This window comes from Convolutriloba macropyga, chromosome 6 (assembly GCF_964194025.1).
Source record: "Convolutriloba macropyga chromosome 6, txConMacr16.3, whole genome shotgun sequence".
In the NCBI taxonomy this organism is placed as follows: domain Eukaryota; kingdom Metazoa; phylum Xenacoelomorpha; order Acoela; family Convolutidae; genus Convolutriloba; species Convolutriloba macropyga.
Genome location: NC_134473.1, coordinates 65915718 through 65933233, shown reverse-complemented (window position 1 = coordinate 65933233; position 17516 = coordinate 65915718). Strand labels below are relative to the sequence as shown.

The 17516-nt window shown below is 35.7% G+C and overlaps 2 protein-coding genes across 2 annotated transcripts in view; one reads left to right on the top strand and one right to left on the bottom strand.

Moving 5' to 3' along the window:
* LOC142341379 (neuronal acetylcholine receptor subunit alpha-3-like) overlaps positions 1–17516 on the top strand; it is a 134645-nt gene that overhangs the window by 107532 nt on the left and 9597 nt on the right. The window lies entirely within an intron of this gene.
* Positions 1653–17478, bottom strand: LOC142341143 (uncharacterized). The gene is made up of 12 exons (XM_075392036.1): positions 16959–17478; positions 16210–16478; positions 13966–14129; positions 12879–13083; positions 12557–12614; positions 11808–12157; positions 10908–11393; positions 9533–9659; positions 8714–8914; positions 5821–6064; positions 2477–2759; positions 1653–1927 (listed from the first exon to the last, which is right to left on the bottom strand). The coding sequence occupies exons 1-12, from the start codon at positions 17161–17163 to the stop codon at positions 1748–1750; spliced, it is 2772 nt and encodes a 923-aa protein (XP_075248151.1). The 5' UTR covers positions 17164–17478; the 3' UTR covers positions 1653–1747.

The following is a 17516-nucleotide window of genomic DNA, read 5'->3' as shown; positions in this document are numbered from 1 at the left end:
TCCAGGATTTCTGTACTCTTCAATTTTTGCGTTTTTTGTTGTCGTTTCTAAGTAGTCTTTTTATTAGGAAGATCTCTTGATGTTTTGATGAGAAGCAAGTGATGATTTGCACTTCTTGCAGATAACATCTTGTAACGTCAGTTACTGGAACACTGTGGTGTCGTAAACTAAGGTGAAGTTTTGGCTTCTGCTTGTATATGTTGTTATTTTGTAGTATCATGATTTAATCTCATTAATGATAGTCTCAACTGACTTCCTGAGGTGTTGCAATTTAATCTATGTCTTTTGAAAAGTTTGTTTTCGTAAACATACTTGGCCTTTTGAGCTTCGAAATTTCTGTAAATCGTTTTTCGGTCAATTTATAGCTTAGTCTCTCTAATGACAGGTCACAATCCATTTCGAGTAAGATATAGTTTATTTTTAAAACAGTTTTAGTTTCACGCCTGAGTTTGTCGGCTTTGTTACTACTGATATTACGAGATTTCAAAAAATGTTAGAAATTTTGATATATTTGAACGTTTTCGAGGATTTTTAATTTCTTTTCAAATTTTAACATTGTTGGTAACTCCCGTTGGCTTTGCAATATGGTCCAATTAAACAAGAACAAATCATTTAATGTCAAGTTATGGTTTTAACTGCTTCACTGTCATTTTTGTGCAATGTTTAATTGAACTATTTATTTTGCAGTCTTTTTGTAGTCGTATGACGTACAGTGGAAAATGACAGGCCTCATTTGCTTTCTATGATTGAAGATTTAAAGACCTTTTTAGGGGTGTCAGTTACTATCTAATATTAATAATTACTTTTGAATTTGCTAGCGAAATGGAAATAGAGATGTATTTTCAGAATTCGCGCGTTTTTGAACTTTTTTGTCGACCAGTTACCCAGTCGCTTTGAGAACAGGTCCTATGTGTTTTGTAATGCGTTATAGCTTAATCTGTTTTGTTTAGCTTTTATCTGATGCGAGTTTAAATTTAAATTTTTTTTAATATAGACATCAATGTTTTGGTCATAAATAATATTTGTCATTTGATTTTTATTATGGTCTTTCCTAGTAGTCCTATTAACAACCAATTTCATCCGCCCTCTAGCGTGGCATTACTGTATTTCAATAGTGGTTTATTGCACGATATGTATGTTTTTGAAAATTCTCTGTCTCTTCTTCATTTGGTAGCCAATTAAGTCAAGAATGTTGATGAGCGGGTTCGGAACATTATGTGCGTACGCGCAATACCTAGTCTCCTTTTTAAAACAATAATATTTTACAGTGAATAAAATTTCTTCAATGTCTCAAACATTGCTATAAGATTATTTAATTTTTTAAAAAGACGGATATCTTGCAAAAAACGAGGTTAAATCTGTAAAAAGTATAGCGACAGACGTAAATGTCTAACATGTCCATAAAAAGCACTTAATCCAGCAAAATGTGAATCATTTAATTTTTATAACACTAGATGGAATAATTTTTTTTGAGGAAGGCGACCTTTGTTGATTTTTATTCCAATTTTTATGAAAGATATGGAATTTAGTTCACTTTGATATGATTGTGCTCACTTTGGCTCACAAAACAATTCTATACAATTCCCCAGAAACTCAAGTTTTCGGGAAATTGTGACTCAGTCGATCACTAAAGTGAAGTCAGCCGAACATAATTGAAACAAAACGATCACAAAACGCGTCCATCTCGTCTTATTTATCAATAAAGAAAAGATGAAATGAGAAGCAAAGCATAATTGAAAGAACAGAATTAATTCCCAGTTGCAGATTGTTGGGTCAGGTCTGCAATTTTCATTGTACTCAATGCATTTCCACTGCTCCTCGACATTCCAAGAAGACCATTATGATGACTGTTGTTGACAGAGAGTGTCTGAATGACATCTGAGAGCGATCGGGTTCCAATTTCACCCGCGCTCTTGTTTGATTGACTCTGAAAGCAGAGAAAAAATAATTTTGAGACAGCTTCATCCTAATCCTTGGTCTGAAAAAAAAATGAGCAATATTTGTCTATAATGTAAGCAGTACCCAATTTTAGTGAAACTCAATGAGATTTCTAACCACCAGCATAGAAAAAAATCCCAATATTTGGAAAACACGAAAACCGGGCGAGGCTAGCGAAACTTTTATGATGCCAAAACTTCGAATTAAGGAGGGTGCGAACCATTGACCTCTTGGATGAGAAATATCGCACCTTTACCTCTCCGCTAAACACGCTATGTGTTCATGCTGCTCATAATCGGTGTCATTTTACGCTACTGACTTAATTTCTGAATGCGAGCAATTTCAATCACTCAAAAAAATCACAAAGTCAAGCGTGAAAAAGTCACTGAAGAAGTGAAATCGGAAGAATCTTCTAGAAGAAAACGATCAAGCAATAATTTTGCATTAAAAAGACACATGCACATATAATTAGTTCAAACTTCGTTCGGGAGCAATTAAGAAGGACCAAACAGTTGGTGCTTTTGTTCACATTTCTCACCTTTTTCGCAAACAAACGTCTTCGCTCAGTGCCCGACTTAACCTGCCGTTCGTCTATCTGTTGGTTTGAAGAAGGCTCTTCTTCAATTGTGATTCTCTCCAACCTTTTCACAAAATTCTCCTCTGAAACTTTGTGAAAGAGTGAAACATCTTTGTGGTTGTTGATGGAGTCTACTATGAATCTGATCAGCTTCCTCGCCTCTGATTGGTTGAGTTCTTTTACAAGCAGTCGGCATGTCAATTCGAAGATGGGTAGAACTGCTATGTCTGATTTGGAGCGAAGTCTACAGTAAGAATAACTACGCTTATAAAAATATCTTCCGAACGTCTATTTTTATCATTTTCAAAGAACTACAAACTGTGAACTAAGCTATAGGATTTTTGTGAGGTAGTTTAGAAGAAAAACCCTCTGATTCAAAGCAAATATGGCTACCCGGGTTGACCAAACTTACTTACCATAATACAAACCATGTATGGTAACTTACTTACCATAAAACGGACCATATATGGCCCATAAAAGTCATAAATTGTTTTCATTCTATGATCTTGCTATGATTCGTAATTTGCCATTTATGGCTCGTTTTATGATATGTAAGTTTCCATACATAAGTGAGGTGATGTGACGCGAACAAAAAGAAGCAATTGAATGGGTTAATATGGACATTTAATTCCAAGTAGTGGTTGTAAAGAAGCATACTAGAGTTCCAAATTAAGACACGGAATCGAATGCAATACCGGTTCATTTATCACAAAATTTGTGCCTGCTTGGCGCTTGGTTTGCTGGTTACAAACAGTGGGTAGCCGTTTTTACCACTACGTTTTGGAAAATTTCGAGCCTCACTCCTGAAATTTAACTCAATTTGATTGACTCTTGTAGTCAAAATAGTTGAAGTTTTTCGTATCCGCCACAGATCCAACTTCATAACAGTTACATAAAGATTGAAAGATTTCATGAACATTGTTCCTCACAAAACATCAGCATTCTTCACTATCCATATTTTGAGATTATATTGGTTTGCGTGTGTTGACAACAGTGATAGTAATCAAACTAGTTCAAATTTGCTTCGAAATTAAAAGTATCCGCGACTATTATTCAAGATATCGATTTTTCACCAAGTGTCAAAATTAGTAACAACAATTTGTCGCTTCATCCATGTTGACCGTCACTGTTGTCCACGCCAGAACTCCTTTTCACGGCTATAGTGTCTAATTTAAACCATCTGTTGACTGCTGCGTGTCAATCAGACAAAAATGGAAGAAAACCTTATTAATGAATAGTTGCATAAAAATCTCTCACAACACTAATTGCAGGTTAAGAAAACGATTTGCAGGTTGGCACCAAGATCATGGTTCCTAAGAAAAATCAGGTTTTCCCATTATAGCCCCCCCCTCCCCCACGTAAGTGGTCAGATACCCTATAGCCCCCATCATGGTAAGTATATCATTATGGAGGCTATAATTTCGTGGGAGGAAGCTATATGCTATAAAGGGATCCGAAAACTCATGCCATTGACATAGGTCTGATGTATTTACGAAATACTTGAGGACTTATCCATATAATTGAGTAACAAATGTAATTACGAAATACTTGAGGACTTATCCATATAATTGAGTAACAAATAAAATTACGAAAAACGTGAGGACTTATCCATATAATTGAGTAACAAATTTATGCCATTTCCGTCACTTGTTTAGGGTTCATTTATTGCTTCGAGACTTCTTTGGTGAGAACTCTTTGCAATTCGTTGGTGATAATTGCTTCATAAAGTTTTAAAAAATTCTCGAGAAGCTGCCAAAACCCCCAAACCATCAAAATCTTACTTAAGTGTACGTTTTGCCGACTCATAATGCATGAAAAAACAATTTTAAGCAGTGAAATTAAATTTTACGTTGTTCATTTAAATTTTCGGCCTTTCAAACTCTCAAAGACGAAGCAAACGCATATTGCTTCAATTTTTGTAGCTTAATGTTATTCCCGTTTCAAGAAAGTTTCTGATGTAAATAAACTCATTGGAGGCAATTTAAGCAAGATTTTTTGTGTTTAGTAAGTAGGATCTGAGAGGGGCTAGTGTTAGAAGGTTGAGAGAGAAGACATAATGTAAATTGTATATAAAATTAGCTTGACAGTCAGCTCTACTTGTTCAACGTTTACCTGACTAGAGAAATGAAGCCTTGAGGAACAAAAAAAGAACGTGAGAACGGATTATAAGAGATGCCCAAGTTCGAGAGCTTAAGACCAGTTGGTGTAAATGGGTAGCACACTAGGCTTGCAAGTAAGAGATGCTGTTTCGAATCCAGTACTGGTCCATTTTCACAGTAGTTGCACCTGCATAGACCCCTAACAGCTAGAATCTCCAGATAAACTATCGACTATTGGCCAAATTTTGCAGACTAAAATTATTTACTGCCCTAGTTCATTGAGGAATATTATCTTGCAAGATCTTGTATGAATACTGCAATAAAACGCTTCATCTTGCGAGATTGTTGCAAGATAGCCGTCCGAAATGCAAGAGTCTTGTGGGATAACCGACCGTTTTACAAGAATCTTACAAGATAACTGTTTCGCAAGAGCGCCCGGAAACATGCCTGATGCATGAGCCTGTTGAAGTTCTTTGGCGGCTAGAGAATAGGAATAGATCGATTCTGAAGCCACCAAAGATGAAAGCAGAGACCCTAAGGTTGATAAGGCTAACACATAATAATAGAAACAAAAACAATATGCAAGAAAAGCAATTATGCTCATTTTGTGTCCTAATTGGGTTGTAATTGGATATGATGGTTTGAAATGTTGTCCAATACTATCCAATTGAATTAACTATTCTATTCTATTCTGGAAACAGTTTTAGCGTGTTTTATTTTTCAAATTCAAATTAGCTTATGGCTGAAATTACAGGTAATTAAAACATATATAGCGAGTGCAAATTTTTTAGATGTAAATAAAATTATAGCGGTTACTTTTAAGGATAAAATCAACATAGACCCAAAATAGACCTTGTGTAAAAAACTGGTGAAGCTTTCCATCTGGCCACCCTAGTCGACACCAGATGTTTATCTTGAGAGATCTTCATTTTTAGCCCTAGCAAGATCTTGCAAGATTTTTTCACGTGACGCTTATCTTGCAAGATTCTTGCAAGATAAGCGTCACGTGAAAAAATCTTGCAAGATCTTGCTAGGGCTAAAAATGAAGATCTCTCAAGATAAACATCTGGTGTCGACTAGGGTGGCCAGATGGAAAGCTTCACCAGTATTTTATCCAGAACTTGGTCATGATTCGCACGGGAAACGCACAGTTTGCAATCCAATACCTCTCATGGGCCCGGAAACAACATTCATGAGATATTGTACCTTCCTGAAAAAATCTCATCCTCTTCCGGTACAAACAACTTCTGCAGGTCTTGAACTGCAATTGTAGTGAATTTGAAATCATCTGAGCTCTGAAACTGATCTGTTTCTTCATCTGATGTAGGCGGCCATGTTGCATTTTGTTCCGTAGGTGTCAGGTTATCCGTGCTGCTGCTATTAGTTGTCGTTAGGTTGTTGTAGCCAATCAGAGAGCAGATTTCTTGCAGAAGCTCTATTGGTTTCTCGTCTAAAGAAATATACAGGTTGTGATAGGCCATTTTTAGGGTCTATTTCAAAATGATTTTAAAATAGTTTCAGGAGTAAACTTTCACACAAGGTCTATTTTGGGTCTATGTTGATTTTATCCTTAAAAGTAACCGCTATAATTTTATTTACATCTAAAAAATTTGCACTCGCTATATATGTTTTAATTACCTGTAATTTCAGCCATAAGCTAATTTGAATTTGAAAAATAAAACACGCTAAAACTGTTTCCAGAATAGAATAGAATAGTTAATTCAATTGGATAGTATTGGACAACATTTCAAACCATCATATCCAATTACTACCCAATTAGGACACAAAATGAGCATAATTGCTCTTCAAGTCTGTGCCCACATACACAAAAAATTAACAAACCCAAATAAATTGATGTCATCTTGCTAAAGCCTATTAAAAGTTAGTAATACAGGGCAAAAACATCCCTATTATATTTTATGTAAAGCTCACTTATTTTTGATATATGTGCTTTCACATGTTTAAAACTAAAGTTTTGAATTTTTTCGGGTAATAAATTAAGTTGTTTTAGCCAATTATATGTTTTCTTCAACAAGTTAGCTAATGACTTTTTGTTTTTTGTAGTTTTTGAATTTGGTGGGGGGAAATAGGCCTCTTAAACTCCATCTTGTTTGTTTTTTAATGACTGCTAGACTTTGCGGAATTATGTATTGTAGCGGAGATTCGGACCGTATTTGTTTAAAAAGTTCTTTAACAAGTTCAATCACATAGAGTTCGTAAACAGTATGTATCTTGTTATCAAATAGTGTAAGACCTAAGGATTCATATTTTTTCCTGAAAAAAATTGCTCGAATGATTTTTCGTTGTACTCTATCAATTTTTTTAAAATTGTGTTTGCTTGTGTTCCCATAGACTAATAGACCATAAGTTATGACCGATTTGGCAAAAGAGTTATAAAACATTAGAAGACACCTTCTTGGATAAAAAGTTCGTACCCGATACATTAGTCCGGACAACTTGTTAAGTTTTTTAACAACAAAATCAACGTGATCACGGAATGTTAAGTTCATATCAGTGTAGATTCCCAAAATACTTACAAGATGTTTTGTAATCTAGAGCATTATCCTTGAGTTTTATTTTCTCTTTTGTGGGTTTCCCGAAATTTATAGCTTCACATTTGTCATAATTAATCGTTAATTTGTTAGTATTAAACCAGTTGAAACTCTATCAACATCCATTTGCATAGGCGAATTATTGTCATTACTGGCATAAACAACAGTAGTATCATCTGCGAACATTGCTAAAGTGCTTTCATTACAAACTGTGGGGAGATCATTGATATAAAAAATGAACAAAAAGAAGCCCAGAACAGAGCCTTGTGGTACGCCACAAATTATTTGCTTTTCTGTTTATTTTTTTTGCATCCTGCACTTACAAACTGGGTGCGCCCATTTAAATAACTCTTTAAAAGTTCTAAAATTGGATCTCTGAATCCATATCTTTCTATTTTTAGTAACAACATTTCATGATATTTTGTATCAAAAGTTTTGCTTAAGTCAATAAAACTAGCTTGCCCAGTTGATTTGTTAGCAATAACATTTCGAATATACTCCGTTATGGTGGCAACTGCATGGACACATGACATTTTAGATCTAAAGCCAAACTGATTGTTCGCTAGCAAATTATTTTTTACACAAAATTTCATCGTCCTCTTAAGTAAGATCTTCTCCAGATTTTTGCTTATTGTACTCAGTAAACTGATAGGTCTGTTATTACCAGGGTCAGTGTTATCTCCTTTTTTATATAAGGGTTTTACTTTGGCTATTTTTAATGAATCTGGGAAAATACGCTCTAGCAAACAATAATTAATGGCTCTTGCAAGATGACATTCAATAATGGGAGAACAACACTTCAAAATTTTGTTTGAGATTCCACAATGACCAGTACTTTTCTTGTTTTTCAGTTTCCTCAAGATTTTTGTAACCTCAGACTCATTTGTTTGATGAGTTACCATCGTTTTTTCATTATTGCGTATATTACAGCTGCTTTTTCGTTAATAAATTTTGCAGCTAATTTTGGACCAATTGAAACAAAGTAATCGTTCAAGTCATCAAGATTTGGTAAATCGATGGCATTGTCCTTTCTTATGCAAGTTTTTTTAGTGTCCTATAAATAATTTTTGGGTTTGGATTTTTGCCTAGTTTTTTGAAATTATCGTCTTTTTTTCCATTTCTTATCAAGTTAGTTACCTTGTTCCGTATTTGTTTATATCTAGTTTGGTTTTCAATAGTAGGCTCTGCTATCCATCTTTGAAACATTTTGTCTCTCTTTACAATTGCATTTTTGATTTCATTTGTAATCCAGCTTGCAGATTTAGGAGAATCAGATGTTTCGAACTCCTTTTCAGGCGCAAATTTTTTTAAACTTTTAATAATTTTCTTGATCATTGTACTCATGTAATCATTAGCATTCAAATTTTCAGGAATTTTTTTGAGATTCTGGTCTAAGATGAAAAGAAAATTCATTTCTATAAAACATTCATTGCAAATATGTCTTTTTTCCAGCTCTTTCTAAAAGTTTATATTATTATTTGTATTATATGTATAGGCACTATTTAGATATTCAAAAGTGCTTATATATCTACGCACAAATTACTTGCCTTCGATTTCGGTGAGTTTGAAGAATCGGGCCACTAAGTTGTAGTTGGATCCGAACAGAAGCTTCCTCAATTGCACTCCTAGATCTGCCATGTCATCGTGCAGTTCGTCACAGTCTGCCTCATATCTCTGTACCTGGGGGTTCCTCAGTCCCATCTCTAGAACGTCGTCAAGGTCTGTCGGTTCCAAGTCAGCCGCAGTTCCTATCAATTGAAAAAATCAGCTTTGTGACCTTCTGAAACCCGAGAAGAAAAACAATGCCCAAAAATCATAAGTTGAGAAAAAGCAAAGCTGATCGACATCTTTCAGGTGTTTTAAAGAGTTTTCTCGCCAAGCGCTTTTGAATTGCTAGCTCTCATATTAAGGTTTCAACGGGTCTAGGAAATAAATCCTCAAAAAACACATACTTTTAGATAGGAAATAACCCCCCCCCCACAGAAATAACCCCCACTTTAAATTTGAATTTTGGTCGTTATAATTTGTTCAGTTGTGATAGTTTCATATCAAGTCCCGCGGGCCGTTAAGGCATGGCTATGGCCCGCGAGGCATGGCCACATGCGCTAAATACGCGTCAATAGTCAAGAAGGGGTTTATTTCAATGGGGGTTTATTTCCTATCAAAAATTAGGTGGGTTTTCCGTCGGTTTTTTTCCGAAACCGGATCTCGACATATGAAAAGACAGCAACGTAACAAAATATAAGTATAATTCTGCTAGTATAATAAAAATAAGTATAATTCTGCTAGACCGCAGAAACGTAACAAAATAGTATAAAATGACACCCCCTTCTGATGTAAATTGGTTACAAATAAAGTCAGCTTACCTTCATCCTCGGCAGCTTCTTTGAACAAGAGGGGATGTCGAGTGACATATCCTCTCAATTGAGATTTCAACTCATCGGTTGGTAACTCATACTCCAATCTCCTTGTTAACCAATTCAGATTGTCTATCTAAAATACAAACTACCCGAATTGACCTCGAGTGTTGACCTCCCCGCCACAAGAATTATAAAATCTTAATAAGTTGAGGTCTAAACCTGGGCATAATTCAAAAAACAAAGCAGGACAAGTCCTGACGTACAGTTCAAAAAATTTTCATTGACTAAACAGAAAAGTAGACCTAGAACAGACTATGAATGGATTGGGAAAACCATTTAGAAAAAAATGCGACCCAAAAAATCGACAAAAAACAGTAAAAATCGTAGTGAAATTGCCGCTTGTGAACAAAAAACCACCAGCAAGAAAGCGGTTTTTTGTTCAAACACCGTTTTCTCACTGTACTTTAGAATCAGATCGAAAAAATTTCACGCTGCAAAACCACTCGATTTTTTGCTTCACTTCCTGTTTCGGCGTGACCAAAATACTACTCCAATTTGACTTCGAAAATCATTTAAATGTCTGAACAGATCTTAAAAAAACATCGCCCCGATACAATTAAAATTCTTTCAAATGTAAAAAATGTCAAATTATTACTTCCTATTACGGTGTCTATGAAAATTGCTCGTCATAGAACTTTCATTAAATAAAAGTTTTTGGAAATCGATTTTTTTCTAAAACAATTCTATAAAACGCTACAACACAACGCAAAGGTTGTTTAAAAATAGTGCTCGAAAAGTCCAAAAGTCATTTTTTATTGGCCCTGAAGTTATGGAAAAAGTTTTAGTTATAAAATTTATTAATGACAAAGTTGTAGTTCACCAATATTTAATAGTTTTTTTAATTTATGAAGTCAAATCTCCATAATATAAAAGTTCTATGATAAACTTTTTGTCAACCTGGTTACATGATTCAAAAAGTAAAAAAGTTTCAATAAAGTGCTTTGTAATCGCCACTTAATAAGCGCATTTTGGCCGAAATTTCACGAGTGACAGGAGACATGAATTGGAACAAACTTTCTCGGACACCATTCGTAGTTTGTTGATATCTTGGGATCTTTGAGATCTAAGTCAAAGCCTGATTGATATAGTTCAAAGCCTTTGAAATTTATGTTCAGATGAAATTCTACCTAGAGGTAAAAGAAGAATTTATCGATTTGCCAGGGTTTTAAATAAAACAAAAACATCCCAGTTCAGATCAAATGGTTATCTTGCAACATTCTTGCAAAAAATGGTTATCTAATTGGGCAGCCAGATTATGTATGCATGTGCAAGTTAACATCAAAAAATCTATCTCGTATTGTTATGAAAAGAAATTTCTCACGTTTAATTCCTCGTTTCTGTCAAAAAGTGTTCTTGTCCTTTTTGACGTCAAATCAGAGTCAAAAGTGTCCAGCGTTTTGGAACCATTTTGACCCACAAAGCAGTTCACAATTCCAATATTGTCGTCAATCGTGCTAGTCTGGACCAGCCGGATGCCCCTCAATGACACCCCAGATCCGTAACATGCAGCGTAACATTCTGGAACCAAACAGTTGGGAATGTTGATGACCTCTGCTGTAACGTGCAAATCGCCCTCTTGGTTATATTTGTTGTGAAATTGACTAGAAAGGGAAGCTGATCTCGATTTTTCTGGTTTCGGAATCGTAACTTCGAAAAAGTGGACTTGGCTGTCGTATGAAAGTATGGCGCGGTTTTTCTCGTGAAGTTCCCAATAACGCAAATTGGGTTGTACGTGAGCAATTGTTATTGATGGCATGAAACATAGTTTGGAATTCTGGCGAAGGTCGACTAAGTTCAGATGTTTTTCCTGAAACAAAAATGGTAAAGCGAAGTTCATGATTGAAGTGTATACACATTAAACATGGTCCGCATGATCAGTTCGATTCACTATCAGGATCTATTCTGTTTTGCCCCCCCCCCCCCACCTTAGTGAGCTTATATTTTTACGCTCCCCAGGAGCACGTGCTATTTTGTTACATAGTAAGGTGCTATATAACAACATACAATTTGTAACTGGGGGCGTAAAAAACACTGGGAGGGGGGGGGGGGCAAAACAGAATACATCCCACTATCTAATAGGTTACCATGTAACTGAATCTTTCTGTCCATTATGGAAATTTAAAAATCATAGCAAGTTCATATAATGGAATCTTTCATGGTCTTTTTATCGGCCATTATGGTCCTTTTTAAGGTTGGTTGATTTGCTCATCCAGGGGTTTACCTTATCAATGATGAAAATGCAATCACTTGTTTCGTTGGCCCTCACATTGGCTATGCCTGTCAAGTTGTCAATAGTCTGGTCATCAAAAATGTCCAAAATATTTGACAGCTCAGTCTGCGTCGACATTTCGAGAGATCCCTGTGACCACATGAAACCATTGTCGACAGTCCATATAAAAGATGCCGGTTTTGGTTCTTCATAACTGTTGGTTTGAGAGTAGTGCTGAAGATTGTTGTTGTTTGTTTGTAGCGATTGGATTGTGATGAACTTGTCAAAGTAGTCCAAGGTTCCGAATGAGCATATAAGATAGCTTTTGCTGAAGGTCATTTGACAAGGCAGAACTTCGGTCGCTGAAATTGTGTCACGTAACTTTTTCATAATTTTTGAGATTTATGAATGAGAGAAACAAATCCCCCCCCCCCAAGCGCTTCAAATACGATTTTTTCATGAAACACGTGTGAACAAACAAATGCGATGTTTTTGAATTAATAATTTTTCGAGTGGACAGGGAAGAGGTTGGAATAACCATTACATTTATTACATACCGGTTTTGGAAAAAAAAACATTTAATTTTAGATAGGAAATAAGTCCTCACGGAAATAAACCCCTAGGGAAGTAAACCCCCACTTGACTATTAAAGAGCTTATAAATATAAATAAAGAGCATTATAAATAAAAAAAGTGTAAACCTATTTCAATAAGACCGGGGATGGGGTGAGGGATGCCGTTATGGGAAAAAGTTAGACTGACCTAGAATTTGGCTGCTAACTAGGGCACTTTCAGTCATTGAGAAACGGTGAAGAACAATCTGAAACAATTTTTTTCCCAAAGATCATGCAAAAACAGAATGATCATTTCGTAATCTGTCAACTTCATTGTAATTATTTTTCATCTCAGCTGTCAGTGGTTTTGTTCTAGCTAATATTTCCATTGCAATATAACCAATTTTCTCCCAAGAAATTTTTTAAAAAGCGCACACTAGTAGGTGCCATTACAAGGAAATCATTATGTAAACATATTGAACGTGCGTCGTGAGGTGGGGAAGGGGGGCAAACGGAAAAGATCTTAGCACCTGAGAGTCATAGACGGGAATCGAACCCCCGTCGTCTGTTTCATAAGTTGTGTTCTCAAGTAGTAGTCGCATGCACAGTGCAATCATTAGAATGTCGTCACAGTCTGTCGAGTTGTCATGCAATTTTGACATTAGAGTCAAGGCGTGGTCTAAGTTGTCCTCTAAGTCCAGAGTGTTCAGGTCAAAGCTGTGATGGTTAGGACTCCTAAAAACAGCAGTTGGCTAGTTTTTTTAAATAAATTTCATCAAAATGTGGATAATTTTGCTCCTGTTTGACTTGAATTTTTCATCATCGAATCCTACTCATGATCCTGATCATGAATGCGCACCCCAAATCGACCCCCCCCCCTCCTCCGAATAAAGCAATATGATTATCTCAAATTAGCAATTTTATACACCTTCATAATGTTATTTATTAACTGGAATGGCTATAATCCCATTTCTTGTGTGTTGTTCACGCATGATTATGAAAACGAAAATTTTGTTGAAAGGGTGAAGCAATGCTATCTTAACACGTGTTTGGTCTACCTTTAATCATTCGTCTGCTATTCCTTCTTCAAAATTAACGCCCGCCTGTTTCAATCAATTAGAACTAGTGAAAACTTACTATAGGATATGAGTATAGCCAAACACACCAAATGTGGGCATTGACCAGACCTAACAGACCAAATATTTGGTTTCGGCAAGACAGAAGGTGCAAGCAATTTTTTTCCAGACCGTTGAGTTGGGTCGCATAAGGCCTCCCTGTCCACGACCGAAGTCGGAATCACCAATACATGTCTCGGGTCGCCGAACTTATCCTGGGTAATTATCGGATTCAAAACTTGCAATATTCTTGCATGATGGTTCAGAGCTTTAAACATTCTTGCATTATGATCCATATGTTGCAAGGTTCTTACAGCTTGCAGGATTCTTTTTAACTTGCTAGAATGTTGCAAGATATTTATCACGGAGGAAATAAGAGTGATTGTTTAACGCTCTAAAAAGCATGAATGCAAACAATTGCAATGTCGCTTGCAAGATCACAAATTCTTTGACCAGTGGAAAATACACCTACAACGCAGAAATGGCAACAAAAATATCCTACCTAGACTCTGATCGCGGTGCTTTAGTGTTTTGTCTGGCGCTCCCGTTGGCAGAAGATGAGGGCGCGAACTGGATAGCCGCGCTCATTAACTCCCAGCCACCGTCTGGCTTCAAATGGGAGATTAAAATGTGTGGGTTGAACAGCCAGTTCTCAGCCAAATCTGTCTGTCAGCAAGAAAGTTAATCCAACAGTCAAAAAAATTCTTCCTTTTTGAAGGAAAATTGCAAATTAAGAAGCAAAAGGGTTGGGTTTAATACTTACATGTCCATAAATGTCAATTAAAAATCATTAGGAACTAGTTATATTAAAATGAAACTATGAGTACGAACTAAGGTTGTTCAAAGGTGTTTAGCATATACAAAAATACAATTAAAATGCATCATTTTGTCTGACAAAAATTGTTTTCAGTACAAAACGCGCTAAAATAATCCTTGATAACAATATTTGTGGTTTTTGGTGTAACAACAGCGTACCATCATTAGGACACAGCCGTCAGCAGGTCTTTTCTCATTTTGATGCCCTACTTTTCAAGAGAAGTGTTGCCCTTTTTGGTGACAAAGGCCACTTCTTTAGTCTTAATTTTTTACGTTGTGCCATTATTGCAGCCAAGATCGGTCAAGCTATTGCCAATCTGAAATTTTAGTTATGACGACGCGACCCTGATCACAACTAACTCATTTGGGTCCCTTTACGAAATGCCCCTTTACGAAATACACTACAGTACCAAAATTCTACATAGACCTAACGAGTTTTTAAAAAGCGCCGCAGACATCAAATAATACAACATTTTGAGTTCAAATTAGTTCTCTAGCAAGTATTCATTACGTTTTAGATTTTTAAATATCAATTAAACGGTTTACATATTTTTCAAACAACTTTCTTTCGACATCAAAATCAATTTTTTGTTTCTTTTTCTTCCGAACTTTCCTCAAAGAAATGTCTACTTTTGTAATTATTGCTTCGAAATATAAATTTCAATCATTTCTGCCCATAAATTGTCAATTGCATTTATATCCGCACCAATTTCTGACGATTCCGGAACCTCCCGCTCTTTTGCATTGAAAAAATTGCTGAAAATTTTTGATATATTCATAGGAGCATCATTTTGTTTAAAAAATAAAGTCTTGATAATGCAATTTTTTTGCAGTCTTTCAAAACTTCCAAGTGAACAAGAATTTTTAGCTTGCATTTGTTTTTTTTTGGTCAAAAAATCTTGTTCTAATTCTTCGAGAAACTCTCACAATTCTTTGTTGGAGGTGCATGTTATCTTTTTGGTAAGTATTGTTTGCATGCTGTGTACTAGCTGAGTTACTTTTGTTGCATGTTCATGAAAATTGATCATTTCGAATTGCAACAACGTGCCAAACAGAAGAAGAACAAAGCAGATTAGCCATCTTCTTAGTGTAAGCGGAAAAAATGAGAACAAAACCTAGTTTCAAGTTTCAAGATTTCATGCATTTTTTCACCTCTTAGCGCAAATCAAATGCTTTCATCGAAAATTACGCGTAACGAGCTCAAATTGTGCTAGGCGTAGCTTTTTGGTACCATAATGTATTTACCGAATTTGGGGAGGGGGGCATGGCGGTGTTAAAATAAAAAAGCCCACTGAATAAAAAAAACACTGAATTTTAGATAGAAAGAATACCCCCGCGGAAATAAAACCTGGCTTGACTGTTAAGAGGTGCGTCTTTGGCATATTTTGCCACGTCTTAGAGAGCCTTTGAACTGGAAATGAAACTGTATTAAAATTATTGGGACCGAATATGAATGTTGATATAAGGCTTTTGTTCCGTGTGGGGTTCAGTTTGCCAACATTTTTTTTCAAAATAACGGAAACATATAAGCGAAGCCTTTTTGCTAAAATTTTATTTATGCATTGTAGAGAGGAAAAAAGAAAAATATTATTTTGTAGCCCTTAGAGGCGGCTATTTTTGATATTTATGAAAAAAAAAACATAAAAATTTTAACGCATGTTGAAAAAGGAAGCTGTTAAAATTTTTAAAAAAAAACAGGAAATGGAAAAGATGGAGCGCGAGTTGAGGGTGAAGCATCGTTTGTTAATATATAACATTTTCTCGAGTAAAATCTTTGGAGTCTAATTGATTGGCAATGATGTCATCAGTTTGGGTCATTTTAAAAAGAAAGAAATTAAAACAGTGAGTAGCAATAGCATTTTTATAGATAGCATTAGTCCACTGGAAATATAGGAGGAAACAACTTTTACGTTTGATCTCAACTACTTACATTAACTTGGTACTGTATGATAACACCTCTTTCTAACAGCACAAATAACGTCGAATGAACCGATGAATCCGATGAGGTCTCCGATGTTTGCAGTTCACTATACACCCCACTTCCATTGTCAACTTTTCCCAATTTTACACTCTGCTTGTGTTTGATAGCCACAATTACACTGCAAAGATCAACGCTTTCTTCTTCACTCGAGCAGATGAACGACGAGTCATCCGAGACCCCTCTTGTGACATCACCGATTGATGCGTCACCATTTAGGGCTGAAAGAATCCTCACATCACGTACCAGTCCACATAAATTTGAAAATATGATCCAAATAAGAGCAAAATTTGATAGATAATTCAGAAGTTTGGCTCGTGTTGCAAAATCCTTGCGTAGCAAGATTGTTGCATGTTTGCGTGCAAAATTGATTTTATCTTGAAAGATGATGGCGAGAGTGTTTGGATCTCAAGTCCTATAGTTAATGTCTATCGTGAAATTAACGAGTTAAATCTTACTAAGTCTTACTTACAAGAGCTTATGAAGCGTATTTGTTGCTTTGAAATCGTACTGTGTAAGTTTGAAGTACTCGCTAGAAAGAGTAAGAAATAATTTTTTATAAGAAATAATTTTTTTTATAAGAAATAAGTAACTTTTTTCCACTTATTGAGTAACTGTATTCCATCGTGGACACATCGGGGCGGGGGGCGTATTTGCCCACTAAGATGGGGAAGTTACTTGAAAATGAAATAAATTCTGACCTGACTTTGAATGTGACTTTGGTTGTGCCAAGTTGATGGGAAATTCACTTCGCTTGAACACTTTCGCCCCTCCCCCGTTTGTCTTTTCCTGGTGAAATCGAGGCTTAAGACTCTTTTTGAGAGTCAGCCGAGTGGGTTCATCTTCAGTAACAATTACAACCAAGTTAGATGGTAATATTAAACAGAAACGTACTTCTGATTTCATTGTTGTATTCAGTGTTGACGGCAAAATAAATAAACAATTTAGTTAGTGCAATATTAATAGAGCAATGAGTGATCTAGCTATTTGTGCAACTGAGAATGCGCTCTAAGAGATCTTGGAAACAATAACATTCTATTTACGCTTTGTTTCCTATTTCCAACAAACAAAAATAAGCGTTTTGACAGCTCTTCTGTTTCTAGATCAGTTAATTTTGGCCATTTGTTTGATAACTAGAGAGTACCAATATCTTGGAATATTCTTTCAAGCCAGCTCATTTCCAGGAATTTTGGTTTAACAACTTCAGAAGTTCAGGTTGACCTGTTATCATTTTTTAAACAATTTTATTCTGTTTTCAG

Bases quoted from the DNA above. Each gene is read 5' to 3' on its own strand.
- LOC142341143 (XM_075392036.1), bottom strand. From the start codon at position 17,163: ATGAAATCAGAAGTACGTTTCTGTTTAATATTACCATCTAACTTGGTT. The intron at 16,479-16,958 runs GTCAGAATTTAT...GGATTCTTTCAG, and splicing joins AAAGTCACATTCAAAGTCAG to CCCTAAATGGTGACGCATCA. The intron at 11,394-11,807 runs GTAAACCCCTGG...TTTTTGTTTCAG, and splicing joins GCATTTTCATCATTGATAAG to GAAAAACATCTGAACTTAGT.